Below are 16,128 nucleotides of genomic sequence, written 5' to 3' on the forward strand. Positions count from 1 at the left end.
CTGCCCCCTGACGATGCTTAGACCTGCAGTGGCCCGTCATTTGGAAACGGCTGCTCTCTGTCCATTATTTGCTGGAGAACGGAGCCCCCAGGGGCCAACAGCATTCCCGTGAAACCAGCCTGGAAGACTGGGCAGGGCCAGGCTCCGCTGCCCACACGCACTTCTTCAGCGCCAACAGGCAGCACCAGCGCATGACCCAGGGGAACGGGCTCGCGGAACTGAGTACCTTCCCCCAGACGACAACGGAGGGCAAGGCCCGCGTCTGGGTTCCCTCTGGCGACCTCTAAGCCCCAGGCAGTCGGCCTCAGCCCCTAGGGGAGCAGGGCGCACGGAGCTGTGTGGGCGTGAGGGGCACAGGTCACAGCTGCTTCCGTTCAGGCTGACGGGAAGCACCGAGCACCCCGGGGGAGCCCGGAACTGGGTCCTCGCCACACACTTGAGCAGGTCTGTGCCAAGAGCGGGGGTCTCACGACAGGCGTGCTGTCACGGAGGCAGCCGGCACTTGGTCATGGAGGACCTGGGGGCTGGTGGAGGGTGGTGCAGGGAGACGCACGGGGAGTCTGGCCTTCAAGGAACCAGAGTTTAGGGAGCAGGGAGAGATGGCTTTGTAGGTCTTGTGAAAGAACTTGGACTCTTAATATTTACTTATCTGGGGGCCCGTGCTGTGGCGTAGTAGGTTAAGGCCTCCACCTGTGGCGCCACCATCCCACATGGGCTCCGGTTTGAGTCCTGGCTGCTCCACTTCTGATCTAGCTCTCTGCTAACGCACACAGAGAAGCAGTGGAGGACGGCCGAGTGCTTGGGCCCTGCACCCTCATGGGAGACCTGGAGGAAGCTCCTGTTTCCCGGCTTCGGATCAGCTGGTCGCTGTGGCCGTTTGGAGAGTGAACCGTGGATGGAAGACCTTTCTCTCTCTCTCCCTCTCTGTAACTCTGTCTATCAAGTAAACACAGCTTTACCCAGACAAGTCTACTTACGTGAGAGCACCGTCACTACGGCAAGAACTGGGCTGGGCCAAGCCAGGAGCCTGGAGTTCACTCCAGGTCTCCCACGTGGGCGGCAGGGACCCAGCTGTTGGAGCCACCTCTGTGCTTCCTGGGGCGCTCGTTAGCAGGAAACGGCAGTCCGGAACCGGACCCGAGGCTGGGACCCAGGTGCTGCCAGGTGGGCCCCTTCCCTGCGAGGCCCAGTGCCTGTACCGACTCCGCACCTCTGTCTCCCGGCACTGGGCACCTGGACGGTGCGTGCTGAGCGGGGCTCTATCTGCAGCTTAGAGAGCTCGCGTGACTGCGGGGGTACTGCTTGACGTGGTTCCGAGGAGGGGACACAGGGCACAGCCGTGAGGGCTCCCCCTCGGGACCTGGGGCCTGGACGTGGGTGACTGGGCAGTGCCCATGGCCCAGCCAGGCGGTGACGTTCCAGGGGCACTGTCCTCCGTGCCTGTCACGGGCGTCGAGGTGTGACAGAGGCTGTATTCTCCCAACCATTTTCTCCTGGGCCACAGCGCTGAGTGCTGTGTAGCTGCTGGTCTTGTCCTCAAAATATTCTTAGAAAAATGGGGGGGCGCCGCGGCTCACTTGGCTAATCCTCCGCCTGCGGTGCCGGCACACCAGGTTCTAGTCCCGGTCGGGGTCCTGGGTTCTAGTCCCAGTGACTCCTCTTCCAGGCCAGCTCTCTGCTGTGGCCCGGGAGTGCAGTGGAGGATGGCCCAGGTGCTTGGGCCCTGCACCCATATGGGAGACCAGAAGCACCTGGCTCCTGGCTTTGGATTGGCACAGCGCTGGCCGTAGCGGCCATTAGGGGAGTGAACCAACGGAAGGAAGACCTTTCTCTCTGTCCCTCTCTCTCACTATCTATAACTCTACCTGTCAAATAAAAAAAAAAAAAAAAGAAAAAAGAAAAATTGGGGGGGCAGTGCTGTGGCACAGTGGGCTAAGCCACTGCCTGTGACACCGGCATCCCATATGAGCGCCAGTTCGAGTGCTGGCTGCTCCACTTCTGACCCAGCTCCCCACTAATGGACCTGGGAAAGCAGCAGATGATGCCCAAGTGCGTGGGCTCCTGCCACCCACCACGAGACCTGGATGGAGTTCCAGACTCAGCCATTACAGCCATTTGGGGAATGAACCAGGGGATAGAAGATCTTTGTCTCACCTTCTCGCTAACTTTGCCTTTCAAATAATCTTATTTTTAATCATTAAAAAAAATTCTTAAGATCAAAACCCAAACACTTAACTCAGCTCCTTCTAGAAAAATATCCATGCAAAGTAACAAGGATTTAAAAAAAGATGGCGTGGTCGGCGCCGGGGCATAGCCGGGGAAGCTGCTTGTGGTGCCGCATCCCATAAGGAGCCAGTTCGAGTCCCAGCCGCTCCATTTCCCGACCAACTCCCCGCTGATGTCCTAGGAAAAGCAGCAGAGGATGGCCCAGGTACTTGGGCCCCTACACCCGTGTGGGAGACCCGGAGGACATCACTAGCTTCCGCCAGGCTGCTGTGGGCGTTTGGGGAACCAGTGGATGGACAGTTCCTGTCTCAAATAAAGATTTAAAGATGCCAAGCGAGTCCCAACTGAGTGGAGGTCAGGATGGGGAGAGATCACCACCCGGGTGGCCAGCAAGCCTGGAGCCTCTCACTGCGTGTCTTCACGTGCGGAGGGGCCAGGCAACACCCCGAGCCTGGGCGCCGCCGCCCCCCCGCCCACGAGCAGGTGCACACCACGGAGCAGGTGCGCACCACGGAGCAGGTGCGCAGAAGCGATGCCGACAGGGCTGGCCGGCCTCCTCCCTCTGGGGCGGCTCGCGGCGCTCTTCCCAAATGAGGAAACGGCAGGGCCCAAGGGGAGGTCACAGTGTGGACCTCAACCCCCCGCGCTGCGGTTCCACAATCCAGCTCGCGCCGCGCGCTCCCACCCAGGCCCGCACCGCTGCGGGAGCTCGGCGTTCGCTCTACTCTCGGCCTCGGCCGCCCCCTGGTGGCCGCCCGCGGAAAGGGCTCGGGACTTCCGGAAGGCGTCGTCTGCCGCCCGACTGCCGGGGCGCGGACTCCGGGGCGGGACCTCGGGAGAGGAGCACTGCTTCCGGGGCGGGGCTTCGATGAGAGCTGCTTCCGGGGGCGGGGTCTCTAGAGAGGAGCGCTGCTTCCGGGGCGGGGCTACGGGAGAGACAGTGGCTGCCGGGCTAAAGATGGCGGCGCCCTGGTGGCGAGCCGTGCTGCGTGGGAGTCGGAGCTGGCGGGGCTTCAGCACCTCGGGTGAGGGGACCTGGGGGGCGCGAGCCTTCGGAGGTTCCCCGGAGCTCGAGCCGGCCTGCCCCCCGCTCCCGCTGGCCTGACGCCCGCTCTCTGCCTGCAGCCGCGCTCAGCCGCCGGACCGCCCCGCTCGGGCCGATGCCCAACGAGGACATCGACGTGAGCGACCTGGAGCGGCTGGAGAAGTACCGCGGCTTCGACCGCTATCGGCGCCGGGCCGAGCAGGAGGCGCGGGCCCCGCACTGGTGGCGGACCTACCGGGAGTACTTCGGGGCCGAGACAGGTGCGGGGCGGCGGGCGCGGGCGCGGGCTCGGGGCGTCATTCGATGTCCGCTGTCGGCTCCTTGGTTCACGTCCTCGGCGCGGCCTACTGGGAAACTCCCCCCTCACCCCTGTTACTAGGGCCCCACCCCTGCCTTGTTCCCGCGTGGGACGCCCCGTGTGCGGTCACGCCCCCCACGTCCTGTTCGCGCCTCCCCCAGCTCGCCAGGTACCCTGCCCGCCCTGCCCACCACGGGACCCCTCATCCCAGGGCGCCGGGCACGTAGGCTCTGAGCTGCTGTCGCTTAGGCTTCGGTTTCTCAACTGCAGAATAAAACGATTGTGTTTTATCACACAGTTGTGTGAAAATTAAAGGATGTGTGTCCACTGAAAGGCAGAGGGAGAGACGTGCCTTCCGTGCGCTGGGTCACTCCCCAAATGGCCAGACTGGGCTACGCTTCGAAGCCAGGGTCCCGGAACTCCATCCGCGTCTCACCAAGCAGGTCGTTTGGGCCGCCCTCCACTGCTGTCCCAGGGAGCTGGATTGGAAGCGGAGCAGCCGGGACTTGAACTGGCGCCCACGTGGGATGCCGGCACTGCAGCCAGAGGCAGACCTGCTGTACCACAATGCCACCCCCAGCCCCACTGAAGTTCTTGGACTGGGGGCTGGTGCTGGGGTGCAGCAGGTTCAGCCACACAGCCTGTGATGCCGGCATCCCTCATGGGCACCGGTTCGATTCCCAGTTGCTCTGTTTCTGATCCAGTGCCCTGCTGGTGCCCCGGGGAGGCGGCAGGTGACCTGAGCCCCTGGGCCCTGGCACACACGTGGGAGACCCAGCTGGCCCTGGCACCAGCTTTGCGGACAGACCTTCCCGTCTGTTGCTCTGCCTTTCGGATAGATGAAAAGCAGATGCACGTTGAGTAAATAGAGCTGGTGTGATGTGTCTCCATTAAAATGTGAGAAGGGGTTTTCCACTGTTGTTCAGGTTTACTTACTTGAGAGGGAGAGAGATTATCCATCGCTGGCCCACCCTCCAGATGGCTGCAACAGCCGGGCCTGGGTCAGACCAGAGCCAGGAGCCAGGAGCTCCATCCTGGTCTCCCACGCGGGTGCAGTGGGCCGTCCTCTGCTGCTTTCCTAAGCGTATCAGCAGGAAGCTGGATCGGAAGTAGAGCAGCCGGGACTCGAACCTGGTACTCAGATAGCAGACGCTGCCGTGGCAAGCGGCAGCTTAACCTGCTGTGCCACCACGCTGTCCCCTGAGTTCTAACTGCCTGCTCCTGGCACTCAGGGCACAGGTGCTGTGCCTGGCTGCATAATTGGGATGGCCGTCCACCTGATTTCCCCTGACCTAGATAACAGTGGCCTGGCTTGGGGTTCAGAAAGTGCAGCCTCCAGTTACATGGGCCTGGGGGCGCGCGCTGTGGTGCAGTGGATAAAGCCTCCGCCTGCAGTGCCGGCAGCCCACGTGGGTGCCAGTTGGTGCCCCGGCTGCTCCTCTTCTGATCCGGCTCTCTGCTAATGCGCCTATGAAAGCAGTGGAGGATGGCCCGAGTGCTTGGGCCCCTGCACCCACCTGAGAGACTTGGAAGAAGCTCCTGGCTCCTGACTTGGGATTGGCCCAGCTCCGGCCCTTGCAGCCATCGGGGAGTGAACCAGCAGATAGAGGACCTCTCTCTGTAACTCTGCCTCTCAAATAAATAAGCCTTTAAAAAAATTGTGTGGGATTTGTGCAGCATTGGTCCCTGTTGAAGCTGGGAGGCGCACATCACGGTGAGGACTGGGTAGGGACAGGGGCTCCACCGAGACCTGGCCTTCTTCCAACACTTCTCCCCTCCCCAGATCCCAGAGGTGAGATCGACATTGGGCTGCCCCCACCCCAGGTCAGCCGGGCCCAGCAGCTGCTGGAACGGAAACAGGCCCTCCGGGAACTGCGGGCCAACCCGCGGGAGGAGCAGGCCGCCCGCCTCCGCACAGGTGAAGCCCTCGCGGGAGGGAGCCCGGGTGCGTCCCTGCCCCCACCCTGCACCCCAACGGGCACGTTCCTTCCCAGCCAGCATCCCCCTGGAGGCCGTGCGGGCCGAGTGGGAGCGGACGTGCGGCCCCTACCACAAGCAGCGTGTGGCCAAGTACTGCGGCCTCTACCGAGACCTGTTCCACGGGGCCACCTTCGTGCCCCGTGTCCCCCTGCACGTGGCCTACGCCGTGGGTGATGAGGACCTGGTGCCCGTGTACTACGGCAATGAGGTGACCCCGACCGAGGTGAGGGCTCGCCGCGCGCTCCTGCCTGCCCTGGGTGCTCAGGCAGGCCCGGGTGCGGCTTTGCCACTCTCTGTTGCTTTGCTTTCTTGGGAGACAGCACCATGACAGCACAGAGACTGGCCCACCGCCTCTGGGTGCCCTCCTGGCCGCTGGCCTGTTGGGGGTCCGATCTGGGGACAGGCCGCTCCGTAGGGCTCCATAAAGAACTCGGGGCTGCTGTGGGCGGGGCTGTGGAGGGCACTCGGCGCCCACCCGGCCGTCCGGTGGGAGTGACCGGTCTGTTCTCCCCACCAGGCTGCCCGCGCCCCAGAGGTGACTTACGAGGCAGAGGAGGGCTCCAGGTGGACCCTGCTGCTCACCAACCTGGGTAGGTGTCTTGGGCCCGCTCGGCCTCCTGCCTCTGCTCCCATGGGCCAGGGCCCTGGGGAGCTGGGGGGGTCCCTGGCTCCAGAGCCGGAGCTGCAGCTCCCCCCGTGGTGAGTGGGGTGTGTTTGCGTTGCAGATGGGCACCTGCTGGAGCCGGACGCCGAGTACCTCCACTGGTTGGTGTGAGTACCTGGGGGGGGCTGGGAGGAGCAGCCAGTCCCCACGCGCTGCATCGGCTCACGAGGGTCGCCCATACCTCCCCACCATCGGACGCGGAGACGGGCAGAGGGGGAGAGGACCCGAGAGGCCTCTGGCAGCTGCCACGCCTCCAGATGCTCGCTGAGCCGCTGGGCCTCGCTCCCTGCGTGCCTGGGCCCAGCCGCCTTGTTCTCAGTGGCCGTGGCTCTGAGCAGGCCAGGAGGCGGGGCCGGGCAGGGGACCCCAGCCGCTCAGCCTCGTGTCATCCCGATGGTCTCTGGATACGGCCTGCTGGCGTCACGGCCCTGAGCCGCTGCTCCAGCCCTCCCCTCCCGTCCCGTCCAGTGCGTCTGGGTGTGTCCAGAGACGCGCATTGACCTCCAGGGTCTGTGTTCCCCGCCTCCCCCGCTGGGGGTTTCAGCAGATGCTGTCCCCCCCGACAGAACCAACATCCCGGGCAGCCGGGTGGCAGAGGGACAGGAGACCTGTCCCTACCTGCCCCCGTTCCCCGCCCGCGGCTCCGGCTTCCACCGCTGTGTCTTCCTGCTCTTCAAGCAGGCCGAGCCCATCGACTTCTCGGAGGACAGCCGGCCCTCCCCCTGGTAATCCACACCCCGACACGCGGTCCCCGCGGTGGGCGCTCGGGCTGCCTCTGTCCACCCAGGCCTTGCGGGTCAGGCAGGCCCGGGGCTCCCCCGCACTCACGCTGCCCACCCTCACAGCTACCGGCTGGCCCAGCGCACCTTCCGCACCTTTGATTTCTACAAGAAGCACCAGGCAGCCATGACCCCAGCCGGCCTGGCCTTCTTCCAGTGCCGCTGGGATGACTCCGTCACCCACATCTTCCACCAGCTCCTGGGTAAGGGGGGGCATGACTCTTCACCCACGTCTTCCACCAGCTCCTGGGTAAGGGGGGGCATGACTCCGTCACCCACGTCTTCCACCAGCTCCTGGGTAAGGGGGGGCATGACTCCGTCACCCACGTCTTCCACCAGCTCCTGGGTAAGGGGGGGCACTCGGGCTGGGGCGCCCCACGCTGCCCCTGTCCGTCCCGGGGCAGCCCTGTCGGGACTGACGGGAGCCCCCCCCCATCACAGACATGCGGGAGCCGGTGTTCGAGTTCGTGCGGCCGCCCCCTTACCACCCCAGGCAGAAGCGCTTCCCGCACAGGCAGCCCCTGCGCTATCTGGACCGGTACAGGGACAGTCAGGAGCCCTCCTACGGCATCTACTGAGGAGCCAGAGGGAAGCCGAGAGAAGGGGCGCTCGGGGCGGTGCTGGAGTGCCAATAAAGATGTTTCCCGCGTGCCTGGTCTGGGCCTGCGTTCGCGAGTGGCTGGAGCGCCCCCGGGGCTGCATGGGTGGGAGGGGGCTGCTTCCCCGCCAGGAAGTGCCCCTCGCCTCCACTGCGGGGCATGTGGGGGTCCTGCCACCAGTGGCTGGAAGAGTTCAGAGAGAAAGCAGGCAGTGGGCTCCTGAAAGAGATCTCCCAGTGCTGAGTACGGATCAGGGGGCCACCACGAGCCCCCTGCCAGACGGGCAGTACTGTGTCCCCGGGCTTTGGGACCCCTCCCAGGAAGAAAGGCCTTAGCCTGCGCCCGGAGACTCCTGGGCCACCACCTCCGCTCTGCGCAGCTCGAGGGACGTGGTCCAAAAATGGGGGTTCCGGGACACCTGGCCCTGGGGAGGGGGAGGCTCGCAGGTGCCCATTGAGGGGCCTTTGGGAGAGCCTCTGCTAGGTGCCTCCTGGGACCAGGAGTTCCCATCTCGCTGTTTAAAAGAACTAAAATTCCGGCGCCGCGGCTCACTAGGCTAATCCTCCACCTGCGGCGCCAGCACACCGGGTTCTAGTCCCGGTCGGGGAGCCGGATTCTGTCCCGGTTGCCCCTCTTCCAGGCCAGCTCTCTGCTGTGGCCCGGGAGTGCAGTGGAGGATGGCCCAAGTGCTTGGGCCCTGCACCCCATGGGAGACCAGGAGAAGTACCTGGCTCCTGGTTTCGGATAGGCGCGGTGCGCCGGTCGTGGCAGCCATTGGAGGGTGAACCAACGGCAAAGGAAGACCTTTCTCTCTGTCTCTCTCTCACTATCCACTCTGCCTGTCAAAAAATTAAAAAAAAAAAAAAAAAAAAAAAAAAACTAAACTAAACTAAAATTACGTGTAGCCCAGCGAAGGGAACACCCCAGCTGGCAAGCGCGGGGCGGGCGCACCTCGGCCTTTCCGGGTAATCACCCGACCCGGAAGGCCGTGCTGCCTCCGGGACTTTCACGCGGGGATGACGGACGTTCCCTGGCCTTAGAGGCTGGGCTGAGGGTCCCCCAGGGTGGGACGGGAGAGCGCCCTGTCCGCGCGCCCAGCGCAGGCCCCTTCGCCGTCCTAGGCGTGGTCCGGGCAGCTCGCGGTTGCTTTAAGAAGCTCGGCCCTGGCCCTGCGATCGGGACCTGCCCTGCCTCCGCCATGGCGGCGCAGTTGCTGGAGGAAAAGCTGACCTGCGCCATCTGCCTGGTGCTCTACAGGGACCCGGTGACGCTGCCCTGCGGCCACAACTTCTGCAAGCGCTGCATCCAGGACTGGTGGCACCGCCGCGAGAAGAAGTGCCCCGAGTGCCGGGAGCCCTTCCCGGACCGCGCCGAGCTGCGCCGCAACGTGACGCTCAGCGGCGTGCTGGAGGCGCTGTGCTCCGCGCCCGGCCTGGCCCCGGCGCCCGAGGCGGGCGCAGAGCCCGGCGCGCGCTGTCCCCGCCACGGACGGCCGCTCGAGCTCTTCTGCCGCACGGAGGGCCGCTGCGTGTGCAGCGCGTGCACCGCGCACCAGTGTGGCGACCACGAGCGGGCGCTGCTGGACGCGGAACGCAGAGCGCGCGAGGTGAAGCCGCCGCCCGGCGCGGGGTGGGGGGCCGGCCCGCGCAGCCCGCCCGGGGCGGGGCGGGGCGTCGGGAGAGGCAGAAAGCTCCCAGGACCTGGCGATCCTACAGCTCGGGGGCCCCCGTCTCTGAGTGCGAGCCGCAGCCTGGCCGGGGCCTCCGGGGCGGGTTCCAGGAAGTGCTCAATGAGTGTCCCGGAACGAATGGGAAAGGCAGGGGCCGAGGGCAGCAAGCCACGCACCTCCCAAGCCAGAGAGCCGTGGGGTACGGCAGGTGTGCCCTGGGCGACTCAGTCAGCCTGGGCCTCACGTCGGCACGAGGAACCCCAGGCGGTCCCTGCCTCTTAGGCGCCGAGGATCTAAGCAGAGGTCAGAGTGTGCCCCAGTGAACGCGATGGTGTGGCTTTACCAGGGCCCAGGAGGGTGGGCAGGTGGGCGGGAGGCTGCCCTGCGAGGCAGTGAAGCCGGCCTGGGCGGGAAAGAGCTGGGCACACTGGCCGGGGCAGGTCCTGGGACAGAGGCCTGATCGGAGGCGTCCAGGGCCAGCAGGAGTCAGATCGAGGTGGGCGTGGCCGGGGAGCCTGGGTGCCCCTGTGGGCTTGGAAGCTGGGCAGCCAGGTGGTGGGATTCAGCTTTGTGGAGCCGGGTCCCAGCTGGGGAAGGGAGGGGGCAGAGGGTGAGACGGGGAGGGGTCCGGGTGTGGGGAGGGACTCCAGTGAGCGGGATTCCCGGACGGCCGGCGAGTTGGGGGCTTTGTCTTGAGCAGGTGGGGGCTGCTGTGTCCTGAGAAGTGTGGGTGGAAAGTGGGGTCAGTTCCGAACAGGTAGGGGTTGGGGACCCCAGTGGGACAAGCCAGGGAGGGGGTCGTAGGCATCTGTCCAGAGCTCAGAGCAGAAAGTAGACAGGTGGGGGGTGGGGCTGGAGCAGCCCTGCCTGTGGCACCGAGCAGGGTTGCCAGGAGACGGGAGGGAAATGAGAGTGCCTGGCGTGGCGGCCAGGGGCCCGCGGTCACAGGGAGGACGTGGCCCACCGTGCCCCGCACTCAGTAAGAGGAAGACAGAATGACCACCAGGGTCGGCAGCAGACGGGAGGGGTGTCCTTGATGAGCACCACATGAGCCGCGGGCCCGGGGCTGGACCCACGTGAACCTGGGACAGACGCTGAGCAGGACAGGAAGGGGTGGGGGGAGGTGGAGGCTGGAGAATGGATGACTGGAATAGAGTGGGTGAGGGGCCCCCTGCGGGGGGAGAGGCTCCTAAGTGTTGCCCGGAGGTCCGGGGGCTGCTGAGGTCCTGGAGAGGGAGGGGGGAGGCGTTCCCACCCTTGGCAGGTGCAGCAGCCTGAGCACCGGGCAGGTGGTCCAGCCGATGGCTCCTGCTGCAGATCACCCAGCTCCGCTGGAGGTGGGAGGGGGCCAGGGGGCAAGGAGAGCACCCACAGGGTGTGAGTCACGGAATCCCGCCCCTGCCCTGCGCTCCCAGCAGGCCTGCCCTTGAGAGGAGCTGAGCCGCCGTGGGGGTGGGGCACCGACAGTCCCCAGGGGGTTGCTGGGACGCGCAGTGAGGTGGGGAGGGTCCCGGCCAGCTGCAGGTGGCCTGGAGCCAGCCCCTGTCCTGCTCCCGGGACCACGTGTCATTCTCAAGGGAATAAGGGGACACAGCCATGCCCCTTGCACGCACGTGTGACAGACTCCAGCTTTGGGGTGCGGGCCACCAGAGCTGGCTTCATGGCTCCCGTTTATGGAGAAGAGGGGAGGGGCGGCAGGCAAGGCTACTGTGCAGAGAGGGAGGAGCCCTGTCCCAGCTTCTCAGCCTGCAAGAGGTCCAAGTAGAACCGGAAGTTCTCAGCCCAAGGCCTCTGCACTGCCCCTCACTGCCCTGCCCCCGGGGGAGGACTTGGCCGGGTCTGTCCAGGGAACCGACCCAGTTCTCCCTGGCTTGCACGCTGTTCCACTGGTCAGTGGGGCCCCGGGTGCACGAGGGGTGGCCCCTGTTGCTTGTGTGCGGGAGGCTTCTCAGCCAGTCCTGGCCCTCCTGTTGCCCGGTGCCGCAGGCCCAGCTGAGAGCCAGGCTGGAGGTCACCGCGCGGCAGACCACCGAGGTTGAGACCCAGCTGCAGGAGCTGCAGCGGCGGAGCCGCGAGATCCAGGTACAAGGGCTGCCCGGGGCTCGTCCTGCCACGCCCCCAGCTGTGCCCTGCACACCAAGCAGCAGGGAGGGAGGGGCCGTGAGCCAAGTGCTGGAGGAGGAGGTTCCAGGGACCCTGGCTGCCCCCTCCCCACCCCTCAGCCCGGTGGGCAGCCCTGGCCCTGGCCACGCTGAGGCCTCTCCCGGCCCCGCCCAGAGCTCGGCCTGCACCCTGTCCTCGGTGGCTTCCAGCAAGTTCAGCTGCCTGATGCAGGCCCTGGAGTTGCAGCGGACCCTGGCACTGAGGGACATCCAGGCGGCCGAGACACAGGCCCTGGCTCAGGCCCGGGAGGAGGAGCAGCGGCTGCAAGGCCACCTGGACGCACTGGCCCGTGACGGCTGCAGGATCCGGGCCCTCCTGGAACAGGGGGACGACCAGACCTTCCTGCAGGTACCAGGCGTCAGGGCGGGAGGCAGGGGACTGGCCCTCCCGCCCCTGGGGCCCAGGCTCACTGGGCTGTTCCCGGAGCTCAGGAGTCCCAGCAGCTCCCCGAGCCCCCGCAGCCGGCTGGGCCGCTGACCCTTCCACAGTGGGACGAAGACCAGCAGCTGGGGCCCCTGAAGGAGTCGCTGAGCGCGCTGTGTGACCTCCTCCTGCAGGGGGGCAGCCACCCCAGGGCGCCAGCCAAGGCTGCTGACCTAGACCCTGTGGGTAAGGCTACGCCCAGACCCCCTCCCTGCCCTCTGGGCCCGCCCCAGCCTCCCCATCCATCACTCCCCTGATACCACTTTGCCCTCTAGAAGCTCCGGGTCCCCTGGCACCAGTTGGGAGCACGCTGTGTCCACTGAGGAGGAGGCTCTGGCAGAGTAAGGAGGCCCAGAGCTTGCGTGTGCACATGTGTGTGCGTGTGCACAAGTGTACATGTGTGCACGTGTGTAGCTCTGTGCATGTGTGTAGCTGTGTGCACAAGTGTATGTGTGTGTACATGTGTGCCTCGTGCACCGAGTGTATGTGTGTACATGTGTGCACGTGTGTAGCTCTGTGCATTGTGTAGCTGTGTGCATGAGTGTATGCGTGTACACGTGTGTACATTTGTGCCTTGTGCACCGAATGTATGCTTGTGTGCATGTGTGCACGTGTGTAGCTGTGTGTGCTTGCGTGTGCACGAGTGTGTTCTGTGCACATGTGTACATGTGTGTACCTGTGTGCACCGAGTGCATGTGTGTGCCTGTGTGCCTGTGCACCTGTGCCTGCATGCTTGTGTGCCCATGAGTGTGGGATGCACCTGCTGGGGCTCTCCTGTCCAGAACCTCTGACCCGCAGCCCTTCCTGGGCCTGGCCCGGGGTGTGTACTGCGCACGTGTGTCTACCCCAGAGCAAGTGCAGCCGGCAGAGTATTAGAAGGACCTGGGGCCCTTCACGGCACTGCCGGTTGGTACAAAGTTGGCTTCCTTCTCGAAGCCTCGGTTTTCTCACCCATGAAGCAGGGCCCACAGATCCCCCCTCCGAGGCTACAGCGAGAGTTGCACGCTGCAGTGGCGCCCGGCACGTGGCACGCGCCACGCCTGGTGAGCGTGTGGCCGTCCATAAAGGAGCGGCTGCGCTCTCTGCACCGCGGGCGAGAGGACAGCCTCCCTGACGTGTGTCCATCTGCCCCGACAGATTATCGCAATCTGACCTTTGACGCAGGCAGCGCCAACTGCCACTTCTACCTGTCCCGCCAGGACCAGCAGGTGCAGCACCGCCGCCAGCCCCGAGGCCCGGCAGAGCCAGGCAGCTTCGAGCTCTGGCAGGTGCAGTGTGCCCAGAGCTTCCGGAGCGGGCACCACTACTGGGAGGTGCGCGCCTCTGAGCACTCGGTCACGCTGGGCGTCGCCTACCCGGAGCTGGCGCGCCGCAGGCTGGGGGCCCAAACAGACAACATTGGCCGAGGGCCGTCCTCCTGGGGGCTCTGCCTGCAGGAGGACAGCGTCCAGGCCTGGCACAATGGGGAGGCCTCGCGCCATCCTCGGGTGTCCGGGCGGCTCCTGGGCGTGGATTTGGACCTGGCTTCTGGCAGCCTCACCTTCTACAGCCTGGAGCCCGAGACCCGGCCCCTGCACACCTTCCATGCCCTCTTCACCCGGCCCCTCTGTCCTGTCTTCTGGCTCCTTGAGGGCAGGACCCTTACCCTGTGCCATCGGCCTGGGGCCACGTTCCCTCGGGAGCCCCAGGAGGAGGCCTCAGTGCCCAGCTGACACTGGGTCCCCTCCCCAGTCTGCCCCCAAGGCCTCAGGCCGTCCCCAGAGAAAAGCAGCTGCCTGGCTCCTCCCTCCCGGCCTCTGGTTTTCCGGTGACGTCTGGTATACTTGAACCCTGTGGATTTATCTCGTGCATCTTTGTAATTGTATTCTATAAACAACTTTGGTTTTGCATCTTTTTACTTAACCATAAGCATATCTACATTAGAAACCCCTGAACGGTTAGGATGCAGTCATCCAAGGACCATCAATTTATCCACCGTTGGGCATTTTAACTGCTTTACTTTTGGCTGTAAACATATTGCTGTGACGGAAACTCGGGAGCTGGAAGCTTCGCCATACTCCAGTGGTCTACCTGAGCGCAGGACCTGAGCGAGTTACTCCTCAACAAACAATGAGTGAAGATTCTTCTCCTTTAATTACTTGTTTTTATTTGAAAGAACTACAGAGAGAGGGAGGGAGAGGTCTTCCATCTACTGGTTCATTCCCCAGATGGTCCCAACAGCTAGAGGTGGGCCAGGCAGGAGCCAGGAGCTTCCTCCAGGTCTCCCACTTGGGTGCAGGGGCCCAAACACTTGGGCCATCTTCTGCTGCTTTCCCAGGCCGTTAGCAGGGGACTGCATGGGAAGTGGAGCAGCCGGGTCTGGAATTGGCATCTATGTGGGACGCTGGTACCAAAGGTGATGGCTTTACCCACTATGCCATTAGGCCAGCCCCTAATTTTTTTTTTTTCTTAATACATCCCACTTCTTGGAGCCATGCTGTGGCACACTGAGTTAAGTTACTGCCTGCAACACTGGCGTCCCATATGGGTGCCGGTTGGAGTCCGGCTGCTCCACTTCCAATCCAGCTCCCTGCCGAGGCACCTGGCAAAGCAGAAGAAGGTGACCCAGCTGCTTGCGCCGCTGTACCATGTGGGAGACCCCAATGGGGTTCCAAGTTTCTGGCTCAGCCCTGGCTGTTGCGGCCATTAGGGCAGTGAACCAGCAGATGGAAGACCTTTCCATCTAACGCTGCCTTTTAAATAAGTAACTTAAAAAAAATTCCATTTCTTGATGTGGGCAGAGGTTAATTTTTGTAATTAAAAAGAACATTTGAAATGTAGAATGTCGGGGAGAAGAGAGAGGTCTTTGATCCTCTGGTTCACTCCCCAGACGGCTGCGGGAACACCATCCCAGCTGTCTCCACGTGGATGGCAGGGACTCAGGCCATCGTCTGCTGCCCTCCTGGGGCATTAGCAGGAAGTTGGGTCAGCAGTGGAGCAGCCAGAGCTGCAACAGACGCTAGATCCGGGAAGCGGCAGGCTGACCCCGCTGCACCACAGCGCCAGCCCCTGTCATTTTGAGAACTGCACATTGTTCTATGTCCTCGTGAATAAATGTGTATTTTTTTTTGACAGAGTGGACAGTGAGAGAGAGAGACAGAGAGAAAGGTCTTCCTTTGCCATTGGGTCACCCCCCCCAATGGCCGCCGTGGCTGGTGCACCGCACTGATCCGATGGCAGGAGCCAGGTGCTTCTCCTGGTCTCCCTTGGGGTGCAGGGCCCAAGCACTTGGGCCATCCTTCACTGCACTCCCGGGCCACAGCAGAGAGCTGGCCTGGAAGAGGGGCAACCGGGACAGAATCCGGCGCCCCAACTGGGACTAGAACCCGGTGTGCCGGTGCCGCTAGGCAGAGGATTAGCCTAGTGAGCCATGGTGCCGGCATAAATGTACATTTATAAAAGGGTAAAGCGTGTAATAATAGACACCTGCAAAACTTTAGGGTACTTTTACACAGGTTGAGCGTCCTTAATCCAAAAACCTGAAATCCAAAATCAGATCTCTTCGATCCCAACGTGACGCCACAAATCCCACGCCCGGCCTCAAGGGGCAGACGCTGTTCCGGCACAGGTGCCGGGCATGTGGTGTAGAAGCTTCAGGCCTGTACAGGAAGTTCACGTCTGGGCTTGGCTTCCCTCCCCACCCCCACGCGGTCTACTTATGTATATGCAAATATCCGAGGAGCTGAAGAAGTCTGAAACTACGCAGCCTGCATTCATTAAAACCAGAAAAGCCGGCCTGCACGCGCAGGCCCTGCCCCGGACACCGCTGAAGACTCCCGACCCCAGCTCGTGTCCCTGCTCCTAGCCTGGTCCCTTCCAGAGCGGGGCAGGGCCTCTGGTGTCTCGTGGTCAAGGAGCTCCCCAGGCGGGAGGGGCTTCTAACCCTGCCCAGCTCAGCGACAGGAGGGGGCAGGCAGGAGCTTGGTGGTCAGCAGAACTGAAAGACACAGCCAGGCAGGAAGGCCCTGCCCTGTGCAGGTGGCCACCCCGGCGCCCCGGCTGTCCCGCCCCCTCCCGATCTGAAGGCTGCGGCTGGAGTGGCGTCTGGCCCAGCCCACCCTGACAGCGAGAACAGCCGCCTCCCACTCCCAGCTGCGGCTGTTTGGGCTCCTTTGTTCCCTGGTGACTGTCCCTTTTCTGGGAGGTTGTGGCTCCTGTCCATGTCCATTGAGAGTGGCCTCCAGCAGAAGTATTAACTTGGATAGACATGTGACAAGACGCGGCAGCCTTTTTAAAAAATATT

At 63.8% G+C, this 16,128-nt stretch overlaps 2 protein-coding genes across 8 annotated transcripts; both read left to right on the forward strand.

Moving 5' to 3' along the window:
• Positions 1-3,165: 3,165 nt before the first annotated feature.
• On the forward strand, positions 3,166-7,643 carry MRPL38 (mitochondrial ribosomal protein L38). 2 transcript variants are annotated; one of them, XM_070060293.2, is made up of 9 exons: positions 3,166-3,251; positions 3,352-3,531; positions 5,353-5,487; positions 5,564-5,772; positions 6,067-6,139; positions 6,275-6,320; positions 6,780-6,938; positions 7,059-7,195; positions 7,434-7,643. In XM_070060293.2, the coding sequence occupies exons 1-9, from the start codon at positions 3,185-3,187 to the stop codon at positions 7,568-7,570; spliced, it is 1,143 nt and encodes a 380-aa protein (XP_069916394.1). In that variant the 5' UTR covers positions 3,166-3,184; the 3' UTR covers positions 7,571-7,643. The 2 variants fall into 2 exon arrangements, with proteins under 2 accessions (XP_069916394.1, XP_089174048.1); XM_089317922.1 differs by lacking the exon at positions 7,059-7,195.
• Positions 7,644-8,508: 865 nt separating this feature from the next.
• On the forward strand, positions 8,509-13,748 carry TRIM65 (tripartite motif containing 65). 6 transcript variants are annotated; one of them, XM_070060290.2, is made up of 6 exons: positions 8,509-9,197; positions 11,247-11,342; positions 11,538-11,771; positions 11,855-12,032; positions 12,122-12,187; positions 12,984-13,748. In XM_070060290.2, exons 1-6 carry the CDS (start codon positions 8,790-8,792, stop codon positions 13,556-13,558), a joined length of 1,557 nt encoding a protein of 518 aa, XP_069916391.2. In that variant the 5' UTR covers positions 8,509-8,789; the 3' UTR covers positions 13,559-13,748. The 6 variants fall into 6 exon arrangements, with proteins under 6 accessions (XP_069916391.2, XP_069916392.2, XP_069916393.2 ...); XM_070060291.2 differs by having other exon boundaries at positions 8,541-9,197; positions 11,595-11,771; XM_089317923.1 differs by lacking the exon at positions 8,509-9,197 and adding an exon at positions 9,305-9,563.
• The last annotated feature ends 2,380 nt before the right edge of the window (positions 13,749-16,128 follow it).

The sequence above is a fragment of the Oryctolagus cuniculus genome, chromosome 17 (genome assembly GCF_051225735.1).
Source record: "Oryctolagus cuniculus isolate XC-2025 breed Fujian yellow rabbit chromosome 17, ASM5122573v1, whole genome shotgun sequence".
In the NCBI taxonomy this organism is placed as follows: Eukaryota; Metazoa; Chordata; class Mammalia; order Lagomorpha; family Leporidae; genus Oryctolagus; species Oryctolagus cuniculus.